Below are 25,731 nucleotides of genomic sequence, written 5' to 3' on the forward strand. Positions count from 1 at the left end.
TCACTCCTCGTTAGCACCCTGGGCTGCATTCCTGGCTAGGCAAAGAACTATCTTCCTGGCTGTTCCTCCTCCACCATCTGCTATGACAGGAAAATACTCACACTTTTGCTTTGCTAGTTCTTGTTTAAGATCTTCATACACTTGTGAAAAGATGTCCTCTTCACATTTTGTTCCATCTAGGTAAACTGAGAAGAAAAGAGGGCATTCAAATGGTAACAGGCTTATTAAAGGACAGCCCTTTTGTTTTGAAAAGCCCATGTCAGTTCTGGTTCCTCCGCCTGATGCCATCTCATCAGCTCTGTATTCCAGGAGGGGTTCTGAGCTGGGGCCCACAGATGGGGCTGCTCCTCCAAGCTACGGTATGTCTCTCATGCACCGCGACCTCATTCTGTGCAAAACAGACTTGCATTCTCCTGCAGATCTGCAGCTCCTTCACTTTGTTGTTTGAGGGGACTTGTCCAGTTGTAGGAAGCCTGTGGGCCTCCAGTGGAGGTGACCCGTTAGAGCTGTGCAGAAAGCGCAATGCTGGAACCGTAGCTGCAGTTCCGGCTATACCACTTCGGGCTTTGGCCTCTGGGCAGGGACGTCCCTGACTGCCCTTCTCTCCCTCTCCATCTAAAATCCTTGACTCCTCAATATCCTTCACCCTCCCCATCTACTTTGTCACCCAGCTCTAGTTAGTATGTCCATCTCATATTGTATCCACTAAATCTATTCTCCACACAGCTGAGAGTTGTTACTCAAAAGACTCTATCAACCACGTCCTGGTTTAAAACCCTGCAGTGGGCCTTCTTGTAGGACAATGAGCAAAATGCTCACCTGGCTGATTGGCCCTGTAGGGTCTGGGCTGCAGCTGATCACGGGCCTCAGCTCTCTCCCTTGGACTTCTCTATCACAAACACACGAGGCCTCTTTCAGCTCAGCTCAATCCTCCCTGCCCCTGGCCTTTTCATGCTCCCTGCCCACAGTCTGGGTGATCTTCATCCTCCTAACCACCCTCCTTTTGTCTAGTAGAACTCTTCAAGTTGAGTTTGGCCATGACCCCTGGAGTTTGGTGTCCTAACCCCGGGGAAAAGACCTGCTTGGGCAGCTTGTGTCTCTAGTGCTGTTCCCTGGTGATTGGCTGCCTGAGAACAGGGAGTGGGTCTGCCGTTTACTGCTGTCTCCAGCGCAGTGCCTTCTGAACAGAAGGCATTTGGTGCCACATGAGCCACAGAAACCCACAAAACCAGCTGTGGAAGAGAGGAACCCAGAGAGTTCCTGCTTAAAGTGTCCCTTTATTTTATTTTATTTTTTTTTTTTTTTGCAAAACTGGGGATTAAACCCAGGGGCATTCTACCTTTGAGATACACCTGCAGCTCTATTTTTTATTATTTATTTTGTAACAGAGTCTCACTAAGTTGCAAAGGTCCTCACTAAGTAGCTGAGGCTGTCCGGAAACCTGCCATCCTCCTGTCTCAGCCTCCCAAGTACAGCTGGCTCTAATATGTTCCTTTAAAAAAACAACAACAAAAAAAACCAAAAAACAAACAAACAAAAGTGTTCCTTTAAAGTCTTCTACATGAGAACAATGCATACCAAGTGTGTGTGTGTGTGTGAGACAAAGATATTGGGGATCAAACCCAGGGGAAGTCTACCTCTGAGCTACATTCCCAGCCCTTTTTATTTTGAAACAGAGTTTTGCTAAGTTGCTGAGGCTGGTCTCAAACTTGTGATCCTCTTGTCTCAGCCTCCCAAATATTCAGGTTATAGGTATGCACCACCATGCTTAGCTACCAAGTCTTTTCTTTCTTGTAGTTTGATGCAAGTGACAAGTACAAGCCGTTAAATGGAAGGAGAAAAGGCACCTACCAATCTCCCACGTGACATCCTGCAGTTCCCGCTTGTGCTTTAGATACATGGGCCACACGTGGCCATCAAAGTACCCTGGGGGGTCTGGAGGCTGGTAGACCCTTGTACTAGAAAACACACAGGAAACCTCATGTTGACAGAAACGCACAATTGAAAATGTAAAATAGTAATTCTCAGGGTAATGAAAGAACCACACAGAGACGAAATCTACGCATGCTTGTAAATTACTTATTTTTGACTTAATGGAGTTAGAAAAGACAATAAAATGGATCTGGTTCTCTAGTCCAAAAATTCACTTTGCAATTCATTGACAATCGTTCAAAATCTCTCCCTCCCAATGCTTTACAAAAGAATTGAGTCAAATATCAGTATGAATAATTGAAAGAGGTACAGATATATTAGATTAAGCTCTAAACTAACTGGTCTTCTTTGTAACTGTCACAGAATACAGGCCCACTAAAGCTCATAATCAACATGGATTGATTTGCTCCGAGATTTAGGAGGAATAAGCCACAGAGGTTGGTTTCTGGCCCTTTTCTTAGGTACTGTGCATTACTCTATATAGGTAACTCGCAATGCTTAATAATGTTGCTTTTCTCATTTTCCCCCAATTTTTTCTTTTGAATTGTAACCCAAAAGATGACTTCAAAACCTACCTCCTTCTCCTCTTACATTCTTCATACGGAACAGTCAGAAAATAGCTTCTATTCCACAGGGTGTCAAGTGGCCTAAGATAACAGCACATTTAGTTCAAAAGGCTTTCCCCCCACATCCAGAGTCAGTATTAGAGAGAGGTGCTTACTTATAATTAAACAGAAGGAAACCTTCGACGATCAGAATAGGAATTTCCTCAGCACTCTGGCCACCTGTGGCTCCCACAGCACGTCCTGGGCTTTCCATCCAGCAGGAAATGGCTGACATCATTTCTTCCATGTTAAGCGCTTCAATTACTTCAGACAAACACACACAAATATAAAATAAACACTTTGTAATATGGCATTTTGTGATGAGTACATTCAGGGTTTTGTAGATGTATAAAACAATGCCATTTTATTTACCCTTAAGACACCCAACAACAAATACATTTTTTTTTAAGATTTAAAGAAGTTTATTAGAAAGATGGAAATACAGAAAATAGAAATACAGCCCCATGCCAAAATGGCATGGGGGGTGTGACTCAAAATGAATACACCCAACAACAAATACTTTAGATAACAATTTAAAATGTATTATCAGGCTGGGCAGGTGGCGCACACTTCTTACAATCCCAGTACTTGGGAAGCTGACATGGGAGGTTCCAAGCCAGTCTCAGCTATTTAGTGAGGCTCTCAGCAACTCAGTATGACTCTGTTTCCAAACAAAATATCAAATAGGCCTGGGAGTGTAGTCTGGAGGTATAAGGCCCCTGGGTTTCAGCCCCAATACCACAAAATAAAATAAAATGTAATATTAATTAACTAGTATGTCTGAACATTTTATTATGGAAAATTGCTTTTTCCATATATAAAAATAGAGAGCAAGTACAATGACCTCCATGTTTCTATTTATGTAAAGTCATGGCTAACTTTACACTACTCATCATTTTTGTTCTCTTTTAACTGTATAAAAATTTAAAAAATTATCTGGGCGTGGTGGTGCACGCTTGGAATCCCAACATTTGGGAGGTGGAGACAGGAGGATCGCGGTTCACAGACAGCCTCAGCTACTTAGTGAGGCTCTTTGCAACTCAATGAGACCCTGTTTCAAAATAAAAAATAAAAATAGGGCAGGGGGTGTAGCTCGGAGGTCGAATGCCCCTGGGTTCCATCCCCAGATCCCCCCCCTCCAAAACTAAAAAAATTAGAAGACAAAAGATCTATAGATAGCCGGGCGTGGTGGCGCACGCTTGTAATCCCCACGCTTGGGAGGATGAGACAGGATGATCACGCAGGTTCGAAGCCAGCCTCAGCTGGTTTAAGAGACCCTGTTTCCAAATAAAATATAAAATAGGTCTGGGAGTGTAGCCCGGAGATAAATGGCCTCTGGGCTCCATCCCCAGTGCCACCAAACAAAACAAAACAAAACAAAACAATTTCTATAGATAATTGTGAAAGTTATATAACACACTATGGAAAATACCTGTATTTGGCAGGGAACTAATCTTTTTTTTTTTTAATACAAAGAGTTCCTACAGATAAAAAAAATTTCAATGACACATACATTTTTTTAAATTTCAAGTTTTGGTACTGGGTACTACCTCTGAGTTATATCTCCAGCCCTTTTTACTTTTTTGAAACAGGGTCTCTCTAGGTTGCTGGGTCTCACTAAGTTGCTATGGCTGGCTTTTAATTTGTGACCTTCCTGTCTCAGCCTCCCAAGTACTGAGATTACAGTACTCACATGTCCGGCCCCATTTATTTAAGAGTGTTCTGGGGGAAAGCCCACCAGGTGCTTTGTGCATGTGTGTCACTATCAGTAAGAATGACATTATGATGTGAGACTATACTGCACCAATAAAAGCATAAAAATTTTCTCTCTTTTTGATCCAATTTTTAAATTTTTATCGGTACACTATAGTCTCACATCATAATGCGGATCATGCTGACAATGGCATACATTCACTCAGTACTTGCTGTCCTCCCTCCACCCTGCTTCCCCTCCCCCCGCCAGCAATGAGTGTCCAGGGTGACCACGCTACATTCACACTCATCCCATATTCGAATGTGGCTCCTCCATCAATCAAACTCGGCCTTCTTCCTCTCCTACCCTTCCTTTCTAGCTTTGCTGAGGTTTCCGCTCCATTACCTGGAGTCCCTCTGGTATCCCTGATACTCCCTAGTTTGGACATATTAGAGAAAACATATGTCTCTTCTCTTTCTATGCTTGGCTGATCTCACTTAACAAAAGAGATACAAATGGCCAGTAGATACACAAAAAAATGTTCAACAATACAATGCATCACACCAATAAAAAAAATTAAAAAGGTTTAACATCATTAGCTATCAAGGAGATGCAAATCAAAACTACACTGAGATTCCATCTAACCCCAATCAGAGTGGCAAGCATAAAGAAGCCAAACAGCAACAAGTGCTGGCGAGGATGTGGGGAAAGAGGAACTCTCTTACACTGTTAGGGAGTGCAAACTAGTTCAGCCACTATGGAGATCAGTGTGGAGATTCCTTAGAAAACTGGGAATAGATCCACCATACGATCCAGCTCTACGACTCCTGGGTATCTTTCCAAAGGGCTTGAAATCAGAGAGCACAGTAACACATGCTATCATGTTCACAGCAGCACAATTTGCAAGAGCCAAAATATGGACCCAACCTAGATCTCCATCAACAGATGAATGGATCGCAAAATTATGGGATGTATATATACAATGGAATTCTACTCAGCAATAAAGGACAAAATCATGTCATTCGCAAGAAGATGGAAAGACCTGGAGAACATTATGTTAAAAAAGTGTTCTCAATATCCTTTATTATCTATAGAATGTGTAGTTATGAGGATCTGGGTTCGTGGACAGCCTAAGCTACTACCTTTTTTACCTTTCGTTATTTATAGTTTGTGCCATCTCTATTTTTTTCTTGGTCAGTTTTGTTTTGTTTAAGTTGTTTAGGGGGGTCATTCTTGAGTTTCTGTCTCATATCTAACTTGAAAAGTTTTCCATAATTACTTGGAGTACTTTACTCTTTTTCCTGGAATTTTCAAATTTCAATGATATAGGAGGTCTTCTGCACCTGCTGCACATTTCTGTCTTTTTATGTCTATTTTCTCTCTGTTGTTCAGAGTCATTTCTGTCATTCTGTCTTCAAGTTTGCTGATTCTCTCTTCTGTCATACTTCTTATCCTTTTTGGTGTACACTATGGCACTCTGCTGTCTATCATACTTAGCCCATCCAATGAATTTTAAAACTTTAGCTATTGTATTTTTTTTTCAGTTTTAAAATCTTTACTTAGAAGCTAGGCGTGGTGGCACACATTTGTAATTCCAGCACTTGGGTGGCTGAGACAGGAGGATCCGGGTTCACGGACGGCCTCAGCTCCGACTTAGTGAGGCCCTTAAGCAATTCAGTGAAAACCAGTTTCAAAATAAAGAATAAAAATTAGGGGTGGGACTGTAACTCGGAGGTAGAATGACCCTGGGTTCCATTCCCAGTACTGTTAAACACACACACACACACACACACACACACACACACACACACACTTGGGTATGTATATATATATAATTTTTTTTGTGTGTGGGTCTGGGGATGGAACCCAGGGGGATTCGACCTCTGAGCTACACCCCTGCCCTATTTTTTATCCTTTATTTTGAAACAGGGTCTCACTGAGTTGCAGAGGGCATCACTAAGTAGCTGAGGCTGCCCACGAACTGCGATCTTCAGGTCTCAGCCTCCCGAATGCTGGGATTCCAAGCGTGCGCCACCACGCCCGGCTTTTTATTTCTTTTCTGAGGCTGATTTTTATCTGCTCCACACATGTTTACAATTGCTTGTTGAAACTTTTTTTTTAAAATCATGCTACTTTAAAATCCTTTGACATTTGGGACATCATGATACAATGCCTGCTGACAGGTTTTTTCCCTTACTCAAGTTGAGATGCGTGTGTGTGTATGTGCGCATGTGTGTGCGTGTGTGTGTACGTGTTACTAGGGATTAAACTCAGGGGTGTTCTAGCTCTGAGCTACACCCTAGCCCAACTTTTTTTCCTGTATTTTGAAGCAGAGTCTCACTAAGTTGTGGAGGGCCTCACTAAATTGATGAGGCTGTCCTCAAACCTGTGATCCTCCTGTCTCAGCCTCCCAAGTACTGGGATTACAGGTGAGCACCACCACACCTGGCTTCCTGGTTGCCTATATCACAGTGACCTTAGTGTTTCCTGAAGGTCTTGGTGCTGTGCTGTGAGGCTCTGGGCCCTACTTACTTTGTTGGGGTGACTGTGCAGGGGTGGGGTGGGGTGGGGTGGACATTCAGTTTCTTGCCAGACCCTGATGACACTGGGAAGGAGACCTACAGGGAGAAAGGGACAAGCAGGGTGTTGGTCCAGCCTCATGGTGTAGGTGAGGACAGTTCAGCTCCTGAGGGGTCCTGCTGACAGTGGCTGATACTTGCCTGGGCCTGGGCGAGGCCAGCCCACGAGTGCCATCCGCCCTACCTCATAGCCTCACTCTGCTTCTTTCCTGGCAGGCTGGGGTGGAAGTTCAGTTCCCAGATGGGTCTACTGACACACCCTGTGGGGTATGTGGAGGCCAACTTGCCTGCCTTGCTGGTGCTGGGTGGGTCTGCAGGTCTGCTAGCAGTATGGGGGAGCATGTTCTTCCTTTTGTGTTTCCTGGAGTGGGGTGTTCTTTGTTCATACAAAACAGGTTTTCTGGGTCCTTTTTTTTGGTGGTACAGGGGATTTAACGTAGGATCATTTTACCTCTGAGTTATCCACAGAGTTTCACTAGGTTGCTGAGGGCCTCATTAAATTGCTGAGAGGCTGGCCTTGAACCTTTGATCCTTCTGTCTCAGCCTCCCAACCACTGGGATTACAGACATGTGCCACCACACCTGGCTTTCTGTTTTTTTTTCTTTTTCTTTTTTTGGTCTGTGCCTATTGATGGTTCCATGCTGCACATTTACCTAATGTATCATCGTAGGTATAGGGGAGATAAAAAAAAGAAACAGACAGAGAGAAAGGAAGAAAGAAGACCTCAAGGAGCTCACAGCTGCATCCCCCCTCAGGCCTCAAAGTCCTTAATCAGCTTACTCTCTTCTTTCCGTTTTCCAGCTTTCCTTTGTTTACTGTCCAGGGCTGTAAGGAGGACCAAGGAGAAATGAAGCTAATCAATCCATCATGGGTAGGACCAAGTTACTATTTCTGATATATCTTAGTTATTATTCAGTTAAGAACATTTGCTAAGTTTCACTGTGACTTATCTTTTGACCCACGGACTATCTAAGTGTTTTGTGTCAGATAAAATGTGACGATGTTTGGTATTTGCTTTGAAATAGTACAGAAGGAGAAAGAGAATGAAGGTATAGATAGATATAACAGGCCCAGGAGTCATCATTTTAAAGCTGGATGGTAGCCGGGTGTTGGTGGTGCATGTCTGTAATACGAGCACTTGGGAGACTGAGACAGGAGGGTTGCAGGTCACAGGCAGTCTCAGCAACTTAGCAAGGCTCTCAGAAACTTAGCGAGACCCTGTTTCCAAACAAAAAATAAAACTGGGCCGGGGGTGTAGCTTGGACATACAACACCCTTGAGTTCAATCCCTAGCACCATACACACACATACAGAAAGCTGGACCATAAGCTTATGAGAATTCACTATACTTTTCTGTCCACTTGTTGGTTTAAAATTTCTTATAACACAAAGTTAAAAAAATAATTAAAAAGTACTGCTTAATTTTCAAGCACTTGAGAATTTTCTACTTGCCCTTTTTTTTTTTTTTTTTTTTTGCAGTACTGGGATAGAACCGAGGGATTTTCTATCCCTGGGCTACACTCTCAGACCTATTTTATATTTTATTTGGAAACAGTGTGTCATTGAGTTGCTGAGAGCCTCACTAAGTAGCTGAGGCTGGCTTAGAGCCTGCGTGATCCTCCTGTCTCAGCCTCCCAAGCGTGGGGATTATAAGCGTGCGCCACCATGCCCGGCTTTTGCCTCTGATCTCTAACTCAGTCTTGTGAATGTATAGTATCTCTCTCTCTCTTCCACTCACTGATATTTATAAAGATTTGCTCTACACCCTGGCAGAGAGTCTGTCTGGGCTAATGTTCCATGTGCTCGTCTGAACAAACCCTGTATTCTACTGCTGGGTGTATGTTCTATATGTATTGGTTTGATCAAGTTTATCAACCTGTACGGTTCAAGTATGTTATATAATTAACAATTTTTGTCTGGTAGCTTCATTAGTTGTGGGTTGAGTTGTACTGTCTTATTCATACTTTGACGTACTAATCTCCAGTACCTTGGAACACAACTTCATTAGGAAATATGCTTATTACAGATGTAAGCAGTCTCCTATTCTAACGATGGATGTCCTTATAAAATGTGGAGACTTCCATACACAGAGAGATTGTCCTGCAAAGACCAAGGCAGAGACAGGGTGAGGCTACAGAAACTAAGGTGCACTAGAGATTCCTGCAAATCAGAAACAGGACAGAGATCTTCCAGGAAGATGGCGACCGAGAAAAGCGGGGCTTAAGAGCCCTGCTAACAACCAATCTCCATTACCACAAAATCTGCGCCTTTCATAGCCAGAAAACACCATCACCAGAGAAACAAAAAAATCACCAGGCTCCAGAGAGAAAGCGGACTGAGAACAGAGCTCAGAGCCACAGAGGAGATACACTGGCCTCACGCCCGAGGATGCGGCAGCAGCGCCATACTGCCGGCGGCAGCGGCGAATTCACCGGACGGCCACAGCAAGCCGAGGTGAGCCGCTATGGAACACCAGGCGGGATCTTTCGGCGCAGGGGGCATCTAAAGCTCCCAGTGGCTGAGCTCAGCACACGCTGCAGGGGCTCAGAGTGGAACTCAAAACCAGAGAAGAAAAAATACGCCAGCCTCACGGCTGAGGGTGTGGCAGCAGCGCCATATTGCCACCGGCGGCAGCAGCAGTGAATTCACCGAGTCCAGTACAGCTACATCTGCGTACTCAAGAACAGTGAGTCAAATTGCGGGCCACAGAGGAGAAATCCCAGTACTGTACTCCCTGGGACTTGACCCAGTGGGAGAGTGGCGGTGGCAGAGATATCACACCATAGGAGAACGTGCAACCTGGCACCCCCCATAGTCTAAAGCAGCCTCTATCGACTCCCTAGGTCAGAGACTCTGTGATACAACCCAGTAAAGGAGTAGTGGGGTCTGAGATACCACAGACTCGAGATCCAGAGCACCTTAAGCGAAGTCATAGTGACCCAAGGGAAGAACCCAGAGAAGGCACAAACTTCCGAAATCATGGGAAAGAGGAATAACACTGGAGCAATGAATGCCCACAACCCCACAACATCAGAACCCGATAAAACAGAAAATCAGAGATTTCTAGAAGATTCAATCAGGAAAATAACTGTAGAAATAATAGAGGTGCTTCGAAAAGAACTCAGAGAGAGCAAAAAAGAGATAAAGGATGCAATTAATGAAGTAAAGGCCTCAATTCAAAGCATGAACAACCGATTAGACCACATGGAGAACAGAATCTCGCTCTTAGAAGATGATCATTCCAAAAATGAACGCATAGTTTCTAATCTAGAAAAAAATATCCAACAGCAGGAATCTGACATTGAAGAAATATGGGCCCATTTTAAGAGAGCTAACCTAAGAATAATTGGAATAGAGGAGGGAAAAGAAAGTGAAACCAAAGGGATCAACAATCTCTTTAAGGAAGTAATAGCAGAAAATTTTCCAAACAAAGAGCAAGAGGTTGATACACAGGTCCAGGAAACTTACAGAACTCCCTTCAGACAGGATCGGAGAAGAGGATCCACACGCCACATAATTGTCAAAATGACCAATGTGGAAGCCAAGCAGAGAATCTTAAAGGCAACAAAAACAAAGGGCCAAGTGACATTCAGAGGCAAACCAATTAGAATCACTCCAGACTTCCCAAACCAAGTCATGAGAGCCAGAAGGGCTTGGAGTAACATATTCCAAACTCTGAAAGAAAACAACTTCCAGCCAAAAATCTCCTACCTAGCAAAACTTTCTATCAAATTAGATGGAGAAATAAGAAGCTTCCATGACAAACAGAAACTGAAGGAATTTATGTCTTCAAAACCAGCGCTAGAGAAAATACTCAAAGAGATTAACTACAAAGAAGAAATAGGTAACACACACCAGAACCAGAGAAACAAGAGTTTCCATCCAACAGACAACTAAGATTGGTTATCTGTGGAGATTCATTATTTATGTTAGTCTTTTACCTATCTCTAAATTGTATTGTTTGCCTTTATTGTTGTTAATTTTTAGGATGTCTAATTGGAATATTAATATACCTTCAGATATAGCATTTGGAAATATTTTATCCCATTCTATTAGTAACTTTTAACTCTGTTTACATTGTCTTTGGATATACAATATTTTTTTATTTTTTAGGGAGTTTGTATACTCTTCTGTTGCCTGTGCCATTGAAATCATATCCAAGAAATCACTGCCAATTTCAATGTTGTGAGGTTTTATGACCCAGATTTTCTTCTAAAAGTTTATAGTCTTAAGATTTATATTTAGGTCTTTTATCTATTTTGAGTTAATATTTGTATATGTGTTAGGTAAGGGTCCAATTTTATTCTTTTCCATGTAAGTATTATTTTTCAACAATATTTAGTTAAAAGATTATTATTTCCACCACCAAATGTTCGTGGAAACCTTGTCAAAAATAACTTGACAATATAGGGAAGAATTTAGCTCTAGGCTTTTATTTAACTCCAATGGTTTATATATCTGCCTTTAGAACAGTACTACACTGTTTTAATTATTGTAGCTTTATATGGTTCGAAATCAGAAAATATATATCTTCTAGCTTTGTTCTTTTTCAAGATCGTTTTGGGTATCTAGAGTCCATATTCCATATTAGGATAGATTTTTTTCTGAAAAATAAATATATAAATATATGATAGTTTCACCTAAAAAAAAATAGAAAAAAAATATTCTCTGGTAAGAAAGAAAGCAAAAAGAAATATTGAAATGTTATCTTTAAGTCATCAAAAGCTTGGTATCAGACAAATGAAACTGTTATGTGAAATTATCATTTTTAATTTTGGATAAATTGCTATAATACTAGATGTCAACCACTAAGCCAAGCATGGGAAGGAGGGATGGGGAGAGAATGGGGTGGGGATCGGGTGGGGGCTGACTGGGCGATGTGTGCATGTATGTCTACAAAAGTTTGTATCCCACTGTGATGTATGAATACGGTGCACCAATTAAAAAAAAAAAAAAAAAGAAAAGAAACAGGACAGAGGCATGGGGCAGATTCTCCCGCTCAGCCCTTGGAAGGAGCCAATCCTGCCCATGCTTTCAGCCTTTGGAACTGTGAGGCAATGCATCCCTGTCGCTTATGCCAGCTAGTCTGAGGTACTTTGTTAATGCCATCACACTAACACACATAAGAAGTTTCATTAAAATCTCCCACAGTAGCCAGGCGTGGTGGCGCACGCTTGTAATCCCAAGCATTTGGGAGGCTGAGACTGGAGGATCACAGTTCTCAGACAGCCTCAGCTACTTAGGCCCTTTGAAATTCAGTGAGACCCTGTTTCAAAATAAAGAATAAAAAGTAGGGTTGGGGGTATAGCTTGGAGGTAGAATGCCCATCCACAGTACTGCAAAAAAAAAAAAAAAGTTAAAATCTCCCACAATAATTGTGGGTTTGTCTATTTCACTTCTTAATTTTGTCAGGTTTTACCTAGTGTATTGTGTGTATGTGTGTGTGTTACTGGGGATGGAACCCGGGGCCTTCTACCTTTGGGTTACACTCCTGGAGTATATTTTATATTTTGTTTGGAAACAGGGTCTCACTAAGTTGCTGAGAGCCTCACCAAGTAGCTAAGGCTGGCTTTGAAGCTGCACAATCCTGCTGTCTCAGCCTCCCAAGTACTGGGATTACAAGCATGCGCTACCACATCTGGCTACCTAGTGTATTTTGATGTTATGTTATAGGACATTTAGATTGTCTTATCTTCCGGTTGAATGAACTCATTTATCAGTCTTTATCCCTGTGATACTGTGTCTGCTTAAAGCTTACTTTGTCTGGTATTAGTATAGCTAGCAGTGATGTCAGTTTTCTTTCAGTAGGTGTTTGCACTATCATTTTCTAGCCTTTTAACATCTACTTTTCTATGTTCTCATATTTAAATCTATCTCTTTTAAGGAACTTATAGTTGGTGGTTAAAAAAAGTCTACTCTGGTTAGGTATGGTGGCACATACCTGTAATGCTTGGGAGGCTGAGACAGAAAGATCACAGGTTGGAAGTCAGACAGGACAATTTAGTGAGATCCTGTCTCAAACAAACAAACAAAACAGGGTTTGCGGTGTAGCTCAGATGTAGGACAACCCTAGGTTCAGTCCTCAGCAACACACACACACACTCCAGTCTGACAATCTTTGGAGTACAACATTATATATAATATATATATATATATATAAATATATATGTAATATATATAATACACACATATAATATATATTATATAGATGTGTATGTGTGTATATATAATATATATGTGTATGTATATTATATATATTATGTATATTATATATGTATAATGTATATTATATATATTATGTATATTATATACACATATGTATATAATATATATAATATATGTGTGTGTATACACACACACATACACACATACATATATATATATATATATATAATGGTTCTGGGGATTGAAGCCAGTGGCATTCTACCTTTGAACTATATTCCCAGAGTTTTTGTTGTTCACAGACAGGGTCTCTCTAGGTTGCTGAAAGTGTCGCTAAGTGGCTGAGGCTGGTGAACCTGCGAACCTGCCATCTCAGACTTCCAATACTGGGATTACAGGCATGCGCCGCCACACCTGGATCATTCTTCGAACTTTTATTTTTCTGTTTTCAACTTCTTTTTTATTTTTACTGTATTGTAACAATTCTATTTCTTCCATATTTGAATAGTTATACATTTTAAACTATTCTTTTAGAGTTTATGAATATGTCAACATCACCTTTGACATACATTAAATTTATTCATTTGCGTAAAAAGTTAAGTTTTTCCTTAAGATAGATTCCTGGATGCAGATATTTTAAGTCTGTGAGAAAGACGCTCAGTCTTCTTTCCAGAAATTTCATATCAATTTATACTTCCATCTAAAATGCATGCGTTTTTTGTGTTATTGCCGTCATTTGATAATTATCACTGCTTTCAAGATGTTTTGCTTATATGGTGAAGATAAAAGTAATCTGTAATTTTTTGACTAGTTTGAGCGCTGACTTTCGACTGCACATATATTAATCAATAACTTGCTTCTATAAATAACTAATTTATATATTTCCACCATTTTCTTAGTGGAATATTAGTTTTTTCTATTAGGTTGCAGTAACTCACTAAAAAGTATAACTGATAATTCTTTGTCAGTTGTTAAAACCAGTTTTTCATGTTTTCACTCTCTGTCATAATCTTTCTCAGTAATCTTTGGATAACACGAAGAGAGGAAAACAAAAATATCTTGGTTGGCACTTGACACAAGAACAGAGAGTGAATCAAGGATTTGGTCTCTCTGAAAACTATCATGTAGCCAGGCGTGGTGGCGCACGCCTGTAATCCCCGCACTTGGGAGGCTGAGACGGGAGGATCACGCAGGTTCGAAGCCAGCCTCACCTACTTAGTGAGGCTCTCAGCAACTTAGTGAGACCCTGTTTCCAAATAAAATATAAAAAAGGTCTGGGAGTATAGCCCAGAGGTAGAAAGCCTCTGGGTTCTACCCCCAGTACCACCAAAAACAAACCAAAAAAACCTTTCATGTATCTGCAAGAACTCTTACATATTTCCTGCCAAGATTTTCAAAGTTAAAAATAAAGAACATAGTTTATGACTTTTAAAGACAGCGCTCTCTGTTGCTAGTCTACATAAACACTCAATGATGATCACTCTGTTAATTTTAAGAATTAATAAGGCCACTAAATATATCATAGTCCATTATCATGCTATTCTCTAGAGAAAAATAAATGTTTTCTGTTAGATTTTAATCCTGTGGTTTCAAAATGTGTCAGTGAAGGTAAGGAAATGAGGCGAGTCCATCTGAAAAATATTCATGAGCCTTTCTACACAGTGAAAACAAACAATTAAAAACAACAACTAGCTGCCTGGTCCTGGAGGCACCAGGAGGGAGAGCTAAGAAGATGAAAGCTCCGAGCGGGGAGATGTGCTGCGGGGTGTGGCTGGGCTGGCAAGTTAGTAACATCTGCGCAGGGCAGGGATAAGGACAGGGACAGTGGGCCTGCTTTCCGCTGGCTTCAGAAGGAAAGTCCATCATCCTAATGTTTTCAGTTTTAAATATGAATCTAGGGGAAAAGATTCAATTTATTTAAATAGTTGAACATAAATCAGAAACCAACAAAGGCAGGCTTATAGTACATCAATGTATTTAAACACATTTTGGCACTGTCTTCACAGATAGGTTCTTTGGGTTTTATAAAGAAAATTAACATAAGCACATGTATTAGAAGCTAATCTACTTACCATCATATTGTAAAAATCCATTTTCATCTGTCTTTATCTCAGACTCTGGCTGGAAAAGTAATAAAGTACCCATCAAAATAGTGTGTAAAAGCTGGCCGTAGTGATGCACACTTGTAATCCCCGCGCTTGGGAGGCTGAGACAGGAGGATTGCACAGGTTCAAAGCCAGCCTCAGCTACTTATTGAGGCTCTCAGCAACTTAGTGCGACCCTGTTTCCAAATAAAATATAAAATAGGTCTGGGGGTGTACCCTGGAGATAGAAGGCCCCTGGGTTCCATCCCCAGTACCACAATCACAACCACAAAAATAGTGTATATGGCAGAAATGATACAACTATAAAGAGATGAGCCTTTAGATAATGCTCTGGATAATGATAAGAAAGATCCAAGATCAACACTGAAAGATGGTGCCCTCTAGTGAGCAAATAACACTATTGCACTAGGCTCTTAGCATGTAATTCAACTAACCTACTCATTGAACATTTGGGTGATACATTCTCTAACAAGTTTTACAGGTACCTTGAAGAAGTCATCCTGAGATATGATGCTGCAATTTGAGAGATGTTTCTGCAAGTTCTTAGCCAGTGTTGTCTTTCCACCGTTGGTCACACTGAACAAGGAGGTGGGAGGAGAAATAGAATGCATTAAAATGCAAATATATATATATATATATATATATATATATATTTTTTTTTTTTTTTTTTTTTTTTTTTGCGGGTCTGGAGATGGAACCCAGGGGCATTCGACCTCTGAGCTACACCCCCTGCCCTATTTTTTATTCTTTATTTTGAAACCGGGTCTCACTGAGTTGCAGAGGGCCTCATAAGTAGCTGAGGCTGTCCGCGAACCGCGATCCTCCAGGTCTCAGCCTCCTGAATGCTGGGATTACAAGCGTGCGCCACCACGCCCGGCTAAAATGACTGTTTTAGAAAAGGATACTTAAAAAACAATTATTTACTACTTGAAAATGGGTTTTTCATAGATACTGTCTTTTGTGGTAATAAGAAGTGGAAAGGAGGAGGAGAAAGGCGGTAACTAAGGACTGGGAAGGAAACTGGGTACTATATGGCTTGAAAATGCACATTATATTGGAAGTAAAATAACTTTTTGTCTATGGAAAAGCATTCACAAAGTTTTTATGTAACACAGAAAATATGAGTGGCACATTTTAGTGCAGCACATAAAACTGCCCATAGTTATTATGATTATGTCTTATTGCATAGTGGAAAAAATGGAGGAGTGGCTTATTAGTCTTTCCAATTATGAATTCACATTTCCTCTGTGATGCCTTCTTCCCCCACCTCTCTGGGTCCTGGGGCTGCATGACTTATCACATCAGGTCAGCGTGTTGTCCCCTCCAGCTGGACTGTGACATCAAGACAGCAGGCACCTGAGGCAGGCATGATAGTGCAGCCTTGTAATCCCAGAACTTGGGAGGCTGAGATAGGAGGATCACAGGTTCAAAACCAAACTCAGCAGTTTAGCAAGACTGTTTCAAAAATAATTAAATAATTAAAAAGAATTGGGGGTATAGCTCAGAGGTGGGATGCCTCTGGGTTCAATCCCCAGGACAGAGAGGGAGGGAGGGAGGGAGGGAGGGAGGGAGGGAGGGAGGGAGGGAGGGAGAGAGAGAGAGAGAGAGAGAGAGAGAGAGAGAGAGAGAGGGAGGGAGAGAGAAGAAGGAAGAAGAAGAAGGAGGAGGAGGAAAGAAGGAGAAGATGAGGAGGAAGAGGAGGAGAAGAGGAGGAAAATGAGCATAGGCACCTAACTCCTCATCTCATGGGTCCTGCATCCTCAAGGGAAGGTACTTCTCTGTTTGATCACTTTTTTTTTTCTTTTGGTGGTACTGGGAGTAGAACCCAGAGGCTTTCTACCTCTGGGTTCTACTCCCAGACCTATTTTATATTTTATTTGGAAACAGGGTCTCACTAAGTTGCTGAGAGCCTCACTAAGTAGCTGAGGCTGGCTTCGAACATGTGCGATCCTCCTGTCTCAGCCTCCCAAGCGCGGGGATTACAAGCGTGCGCCACTATGTCCGGCACTATTTAATTGCTTTTTATTTTTATTCTACCTCTGGGCTACAATCCCAGACCTATTTTATACTTTTTAAAAAATTTTTTGAAACAGGATCTCTTAAGCCAGCGAGGCTGGCTCCAAATCAGCGCGATCCTCCTGTCTCTGCCTCCCAAGTGCTGCGTGTGCCACCACGCCCGGCTTTAATTGCTTTTTAAAAGAGGTTTTCAACCCGGGGTTTTCACACCTCTAAAGTATCTGTGACAGAATTCAGGGTCTTAGTGAATGTGAAAGAAATTACATCTGTATTGTCATTTAATTCTAACAAAAAGTATTTCCTTTAATTATAAATAATAAACTTCAGTAGTATGAACAGTAGTACCGTGACCTTATCATTAATAGAAATTGTACATTTTCATACTGTGTAGTTGGGTGGATATCTTAAGTTATCAGTGATGCAGCTGGGAGTGGTTGCACATGCCTATAATCTCAGTACTTTGGAGGCCGAAACAGGAGAATTGCAGGTTCAAGAAAAGCCTCAGCTACTTACTGAAGCTCTCAGCAACCCAGTTAGACCCTGCTACAAAAATAAAAAAGGCTGGGGATATAGCAAGGAGGCAGAATGCCCCTGGGTTCAATCTCCAATAACACCCCCATACACACACACACACACACACACACACACACACACACACACAGGTGCTCATTATTATTTCAAGTTTAAGGCAGTTTTAAGATGCATCACTGGATAGTTATTTACTGCATTAACACAGAAGTGTACATCTCACAATATCATACATTTGTTTAAATACTTTAACAATATATGTTTAAATATATATTACAAGGAATCAAACCAAGGGGCATTCTACCTCTGAGCTACACACCTAACCCTATTTTATTTCTTATTTTGTGTGTGTGTGTGTTATTTTTGTGGTACTGGGAATGGAACCCAGGGGCATTCTACCTCCGAGCGACATCCCCCAGCCCTATTTTTTTTTTATTATTCTTTCTAATTTTGAAACAGGGTCTCACTCAGTTATGAAGGGCCTCGCTTAGTAGCTGAGGGTGTATGTGAACCATGATCCTCTAGTCTCAGCCTCCTGAATGCTGGGATTACCAGAGTGTGCCACCATCCCTGGCTTTTATTTCTTATTTTGAAACAGGGTCTAAGTTGCTGAGGGCCTTGCTAAGTTGATGAGGCTGGCCTTGAACCTGCAATCCTATCTCAGCCTCCCAAATACTGGGGTTACAGGCATGTACCATCACTCCTGGCTTTAAAACTATGTATGTGTGTGTATGTGTGTGTGAGTGCATGTGTTTCTTTGGCATGTGTGTGGTGCTGGGGATTAAACCCAGGGGCATATTATCTCCAATCTACATCTCCATCCCATTTTTATCTATTATTTTGAAACAGGGTCTTCCTAGGTTGCTTAACATCTCACTACATTGCTGAGGCTGCCCTCAAACCTGCAATCCTCCTGTCTCAGCCTCCCAAATACTGTGATTACAGGCATATGCCACCATGCCCGATGATTTTTATAACTATATATGCAAATATATATGCAAATATATATGCAAATATATATATTTATTTATTTATTTATTTTTTGTGTGTGGGTCTGGGGATGGAACCCAGGGGCATTCAACCTCTGAGCTATACCCCCTGCCCTGTTATTTTTTTATTTTTTATTTTGAAACTGGGTCTCACTGAGTTACAGAGGGCCTAAGTAGCTGAGGCTGCCCGCGAACCACGATCCTCTGGTCTCAGCCTCCCAAGTGCTGGGATTACAAGTGTGCGCCACCATGACTGGCTTATATTTAATTTAATTTAATTAATTAATTTATTTTTTCTTTCATGATTTCCTGACAGGCACAATCCAATTTTATTTATTTATTTATTTATTTATTTATTTATTTATTTATTTTCAGTGGTACTGGGGTTCCTGGAAGCCCTTCTACCTCCGGGCTACACTCCCAGCCCTATTTTTACATTTTTATTTGGAAACAGGGTCTCCTAAGCCAGCGCGTGCGGCTGGCTTCGAACCTGCGCGATCCTCCTGTCTCTGCCTCCCAAGCGCGGGGATGACAAGCGTGCGCCACCATGCCCGGCTCTGGCTTATATTTTAATGTAACTGGTTTCCTTTTTTATTCAGAGACATAGACAGAAATTTATTTGGGAAACTAGAAAATGCACAATCAAGGGAGAATAAGGGCCACCCAAAAGTGAGAGAAGCCTTCCTTTGCATTCTTACATTTTGTTTTGTACATTTACTTACTTACTTACTTACTTACTTACTTATTTAAATTTTTGTTGGTACTGGGTCTGGAACCCTGGGGCTTTCTACTTCTGGGCTATACTCCCAGAACTATTTCATATTTTATTTGGAAACAGGGTCTCACTAAGTTGCTGAGGCTGGCTTCGAACCTGTGCGATCCTCCTGTCTCCGCCTCCCAAGCGCGGGGATGACAAGCGTGCGCCACCACACCCGGCCTATTTTATACATTTAAAACCACTATTCTAAAAGAGGTCAAGATGCCAGCTGTGGTGGCGCACCCTTGTAATCCCTGTGTTTGGGAGGCTGAGACAGGAGAATTGCACAGGTTCGAAGCCAGCCTCAGCTACTTAGTGAGGCTCTCAGCAACTTAGTGAGACCCTGTTTCCAAATAAAAAAAAATATATAAAATAGGTCTGAGAGGATAGCCCGGAGGTAGAGAGCCTCTGGGTTCCACCCCCAGCACCACCAAAAAAAAAAAAAAATAAATAAAAGAGGTCAAGATGCACCATAATATCAATTGTCCAAAGCAGAAAACCCCAGACTGTCCACCTACCTGAAAGAACCGAGACTAAAGTCAGAGTGCTTATAATCTAGAAAAGGGAAAATGAACTCACATTCATCAATATTACTTGTATATAATTCCATTATCATCTAAATACTTTACACTGATAAAGTAGAAGAAAATTGATTTTCCACTTAACCTTCCAATATACAGTTGGGTGGGATGTGGGTGATCTCTTTGAGAACAAGGACAAGAAAGCTGTACGTGGTGACACACATCTGTATGTCTAGCACTTGGGAGGCTGAGGTGGGGGATCACAGGTTCTCAGCCAATCTCAGCAACTTAGCAAGACCTTGTTTCAAAAAAAAAAAATGGGGCTAGGGGGTACAGCTCAGAGGTAGAATACCTCTGGGTTCAATCCCTGGTAACTAAGACACACACACACACACACACACACACACACACACACACACACACAAAAGGGCTGGGGATATAGCTCAGAGGTAGAATTCCCTGGGTTCAATTTCCAGTGTCAAAAAAAAAAAAAAAAAAAAAGGTAGGTGAGTATTTCCCTGTGTATTGAGAGAATATTATTATGATTTTTTTCTTTCTTAATAAATATATCTTAAAACCACACTTAAAGTCTATATTTTAGATACTGAGTGGTTCAAATCAGAAGTAAATTTATTATGGTATAAACAATCCAGTTATAAAATGTGTCACTGTAGACTGAGATCCTTTTTGTTAAGATTATGCAGTTGAAGGAAAAGAAATTTGATCTCTTCCCACTGACTTACCTGGAGCCAGTAAGAAATAAGCACCCTGTCTCTGTACAAGTTTCAGAGAAGATGGACTGGCTAGGGGAAAATGTAGGTCATGGAGAGGACAGGGAGAAAAGCTATTTACAAGTCTGAGCCTAGGAGTCCCACTTAGAATGCAACTATCCCAGTCAGGCGACACCAGTACGTATTTTGGTGCTGGAGATTGAGTCCAGGACTTCAAGCGTGGTAAGCAGTACTCTGCCACTCAGACACATCCCCACCCCCAGGAACAGGGTTCTCAGCACGCCTTCTCCTTGGGCGTGCTCGCAACCTCCCTCCATGCGCATGCGCTATCCAGCCCAAACCCAGCTCCCTCTAGGGTCTGAGGAAGAAAATTGGGTGACTACTGGCAGAACGCCCTTCTTTGTTCACAGCATTCAAATACATGCACAACTCCTGGGTTACTTATTTTTTACATGCCAGATAACAAGAGGGCTCAAATGCATTTGAAAAACAATAGCTTAAAAAGCGAGAGGAGGGCTGGGGAATGTAGCTCAGTGGTAGAGCGCTTGCCTAGTGTGCTCAAGGTCTGGGTTCAATTCCCCAGCACCACAGTAAAAAAAAAAGTGCGGGAGAAGTGTTCGTAGTCACTCAAACACGGGGAGAAAGCATTCTGCAACAGGTTGATATTAATGCCCCCATATTTCAATTGTGGAGAAACTAAGGTTTAAAAACTTATATGCTAATAAAACTTGCTCAAGGTAATGACTAGTAAGTTATAGAAATGGGGAACAAAGTCTAATTCTAAAACTGATATTTGTGGAACTGTGAGACTCTGGTGAAGGTTATAAGCCCCGTTCCTAGGGATGGGGATGTCTCTAAGTGGCAGAGTACTACTTACCATGCTTGATGTCCTGGACTTAATCTCCAGCACCAAAATACACACTGCATAAAATAAATCCTTTTCCCAGAAAAATGAATATTTTCTTTCCTTTCTTTCTTTCTTTCTTTCTTTCTTTCTTTCTTTCTTTCTTTCTTTCTATTTTTGGTGATTCTGGGGGTGGAACCCAAGAGCTTTCTACCTCTGGGCTATACCCCAAGGCCTATTTTATATTTTATTTGGAAACAGGGTCTCACTAAGTTGCTGAGAGCGTCACTAAGTAGCCGAGGCTGGCTTTGAACCTGCGCAATCCTCCTGTCTCAGCCTCCCAAGCACGGGGATTATAAGCTTGTGCCACCACGCCCGACTAAAAAAACGATCATTTTCATACATGTATTATTTGCTCAGGAGGTTCATGGATGTCCCAAGAATTCAGAACTACAATCCTTGCAGTTTCAAGCAGGTGGCTAAGTCCACAGGAAAGCTACAACACAGTGGGTTTAGAGGAAGGATGAAGTCAGGTATGGAAAGTCCTTAGGTTGAGTCTGGAGTGGGCTTCACAAAAGCTGCTAAAGAAGGTACAGAGGAAAGGAAGGCAAGTACCTGCCTCCACAGGGTCCAGGTCTCTTTTAGAGATCTGGCCAGGTGGGGCTAACCTTACCCTAAACTCCAGAATAAGGTCTGGCTGACTGGCCTGAAACAATGAAATCCTATTCTTTCTTTTTTGTACTAGGGAGTGAGCCCAGGGGCTTTCAGAGCTACAGCACCCAGGCCTATTTATTTATTTATTGAGAACTAAAGATTGAACCCAGGGATATTCTATTTTTGAGCTACATACCTGAACTCTATTTTTTATTCTTTATTTTGAAACAGGATCTCACTAAGTTGTAGAGGGCTTCAATAAGTAGCTGAGGCTGGCTGTGAACCTGTGATCCTCCTGTCTCAGCCTCCCAAGTTCTGGGATCACAAGCGTGCGCCACCATACCTGGCTTCCTTTTTATTTTTTATTCTGAAACAGGGTCTACTTAAGTTGTTGAGGCTGGCCTTGAACCTGTGATCCTCCTGTCTCAGCTCCTATGTTCTAGGATTAAAAGCCTGAGCCACCATACCAGCTAACTAATCCTATCATTTATATTGGTGACTGAGGGCATATGAAGCAAGTACACACACACACACACACACACACACACACACACACACACAACACACCCCAAAGGGACATCCATGGCCCAGTGGAAGAGAAATCATTTTTGACTTTTCCCCCATTGACAGGTTAAAGAGAAACATAAAAGTCACAAGGGGCTTCTTGTAGCAGCAGGACCCCAAAAGGAGAGCAACTCTGAGATCAATCGAAGTGAAGACAGACAACAGAGAGAGAGAGAGAAAAAGCGGGTGACACTACAGAGCTCCCACATCAAACCTTTCCTGCAGCCTGCTCGTCCCTAAGCCACTCAATTAATTTTATTATACACAGCCCTCATATATAATATTCAGAGCTCTCTAGATAATTGGGATTCAAAGCTATTGTTCCCCAGGTGAGAGAAATATTTTATATGAAGATTAAACTGATAGAAGTATATAGGAAAAATTAGAAGACTAGAAATATTTTTTGTTGTTATTCTAATACGAGAGATTGAACCCAAGAACATTCTACTTCTGGGCTATATTCCCAGCTTTATTTTATTTTAAAACAGGGTCTAAGTTGCAGAGCGCCTCCCTAAGCTGCTAAGGCTGGTCATGAACCTGTGATTCTCCTGTCTCAGCCTCCCAAGTTCTGGGATTACAGATGTGCGCCACCAAGCTCGGTTAGAAGAGTAGAATTAGAGACGGCACACTGAGCTAACTCAATGTGGTGGAAGAGTGGAAAGGGAGGGAAGGGCAAGGGAGTACTGGAGAGAAAACGGACTTTTGGTTCTGTTCAGCTCAGAGGCAAGACAAGTCAGGGCTGTGACATTTAATTCAGTCTGTTTTACTTCTAATGGATGACTTCCTATAACATGTCACACAGTAACAATGAATAATCTCCTCAAAGTACCCATTTTTTGCTTTAATAGTCTCAAACTTTTCATTAAGGGGCCACACATAATGTGAATGTACTCAGAGAAAGATGAGCATGCTAAGGTAGCAACATAATGTTCTTTTCAGAATGTGGCTATTCTGATGTCTCATTCATGTGTCAGCCTCTGGTTCCAGAAGTGGGATGACTACATAATTTAAAACACACACACACACACACACACACTTGTGATGCTAGGAATCAAACTGAGGGATTTGTGCAAAGCATACACTCTACCACTGAGGACACTTTGGAGAAGGAGAGAAGCCATGATTAATAACTATGCTGTGGCTACAAGGACCAGCCGGGGCAACCTGGGACATAAGGCCACCCTAAGTATGAGGGGAAAGATACGGAGACATTCCACATGTCTGAAGCTGGGCTAAAAGGAAGGGGATTATTTTCTCTTGTATCATGCTGGAGGAACACCCAGATTGGGAATGATAAATCACTTTGGACCTAAGTAGCACCTAATGGGGCCTTGCCTCTGGTGTTAGCTCCAGAAAATAAACAAAAAAGTTGGAAGTCAGAAAATGTTCTTGTCTGACTCTTTTCTTCCCTTTTTCTCTCTAGTCTGGCTCTCCCTGGCATGTGTGTAGCAGCACTCTGCTGAGGCCTGCTCTTCTCAGGACTCCAAATTCCCACTGCTTCTCCTTCTCTACCACAACCACATGTAAGTACCATTTGGTTATCCTGAATATCTTTCCTTTAATTTTTTTTTTTTTTTTTGGTGTGGTGCTAGGGCAGCCTACCTCTGAGCTACTCAGCCCTGTTTTATTTTTTATTTTATTATTTATTTATTTAGGGGTACTGGGGATGGGACCCATGGGCATTCTACCTCAGAGCTATATCCCCAGCCCTATTTTTTATTCTTTATTTTGAAACACAGTCTCACTGAGTTGCAAAGGGTCTCACTAAGTAGCTGAGGCTGTCCAAGAACCGCGATCCTCCTGTATGCTGGGATTACAAGCGTGCATGGGATTAAAACCATGCCTGGCTTTATTTTTTATTTTAAAACAAGGTCTTGCTAAGTTGCCGAGAGCCCCACTAAGTTGCTGAGGCTTGCTTTGAACCTGCGATCTTCCAGTCTCAGCCTTCCAAATCCTGGGATTACAGACGTGTACCACCAGGTCCAGCCCGTCCTAAGTATCCTGAGCAGCTGTTTGTAGTAAAATTACTCACCCTCCAATTCCGATGACAAATGTTTTCATAATGAGTTCTGAAGATCACGTTTTCATAATATTTCCTAAAATAAAAAACCAAATGCATATCACTTAGGCATCTAGAAAGGTAAAACAAGGACTTCTCAATTATGAGGACCAGCAGGCGGGGAAGATGCCAGTTACTGCTTGGCCACCCCAGCCCCACTTTACCCACAAGTTGCAAGAGAGCCTCTCCCTGCCCTGGCTTCCCACTGACAGGCCCCGCAGTGTTCACGGGTGCGTGCTCAGGGCCAGCCAATGACGTCTAGTGAGCTGAAGGGCCCCGCGGTCACGCGTGCACCTGTGAACACCTCTGCTTCTTAGATCCTGGAAGGGCTGCCAGGTCAGGTGAGTTCTACATTCTCAGCTTCCTCTTAGCCAGGGACCCCTCTGAGTCAGCCTACCTCTCCTCTTGTGAAAGAAGGAGAAGGTCACTGCTGGCCAGAGGCAAACAGAAGTTTGTGTTCGTTAACAACACCATCTCCTCACTCCAAAGCCTAGATCCAGGGCCTGGCTCGGCTAATTCCAATGGAATCAGGCCAGATAGTGAACATATGAGGCAATGCAGGCCAAATGTGGATTATTATGTAGAGACTTACATAAGAGGAGAAAAAACAAATTTTCACAGGCTTTTTGACACTCGACATAGAACCAGAATTAAGTACTCTTTTGGGTAATATAACTCTGCTAATTAGAAGAATGGAAATCCTTTTTCATTGAAATACTTCCTTGAATGTGATTTTGAAGTTACAGTGACCCTGCTAATGTGGACTCCTGGTGTACATGGTGGGGGCACTGGGGCCACGGCCCCCCAAGGTTCACCAAAGGGCTCCTTGGGTATTCCACAAGGTAAAGTCATTCAGCTGCAGGGGCCCTTAGAACCGCGGGTCCTGCTCTTCTGTCTGCTCAGGTAGGACGGTCAGGGGCCTAAGCCGTGTCAGGGGATGAGTGGCCGCTGAGCTGCAGGCTGCCAGCAGCCCTCTCCACTCCTAACCCGA

General features: G+C 42.1%; 1 protein-coding gene across 1 annotated transcript; it reads right to left on the minus strand.

The window, feature by feature from the left end:
* On the minus strand, positions 1 to 24,742 carry NMRK1 (nicotinamide riboside kinase 1; the record flags this gene model as incomplete). Its single annotated transcript, XM_080708998.1, has 7 exons — positions 1 to 185; positions 1,852 to 1,958; positions 2,508 to 2,579; positions 2,654 to 2,801; positions 15,045 to 15,093; positions 15,563 to 15,653; positions 24,714 to 24,742. The coding sequence occupies 7 exons, from the start codon at positions 24,740 to 24,742 to the stop codon at positions 1 to 3; spliced, it is 681 nt and encodes a 226-aa protein (XP_080565124.1).
* Positions 24,743 to 25,731: the final 989 nt, after the last annotated feature.

This window comes from Muscardinus avellanarius (assembly GCF_963383645.1).
Source record: "Muscardinus avellanarius genome assembly, chromosome: 13".
Classification (NCBI taxonomy): Eukaryota; Metazoa; Chordata; class Mammalia; order Rodentia; family Gliridae; genus Muscardinus; species Muscardinus avellanarius.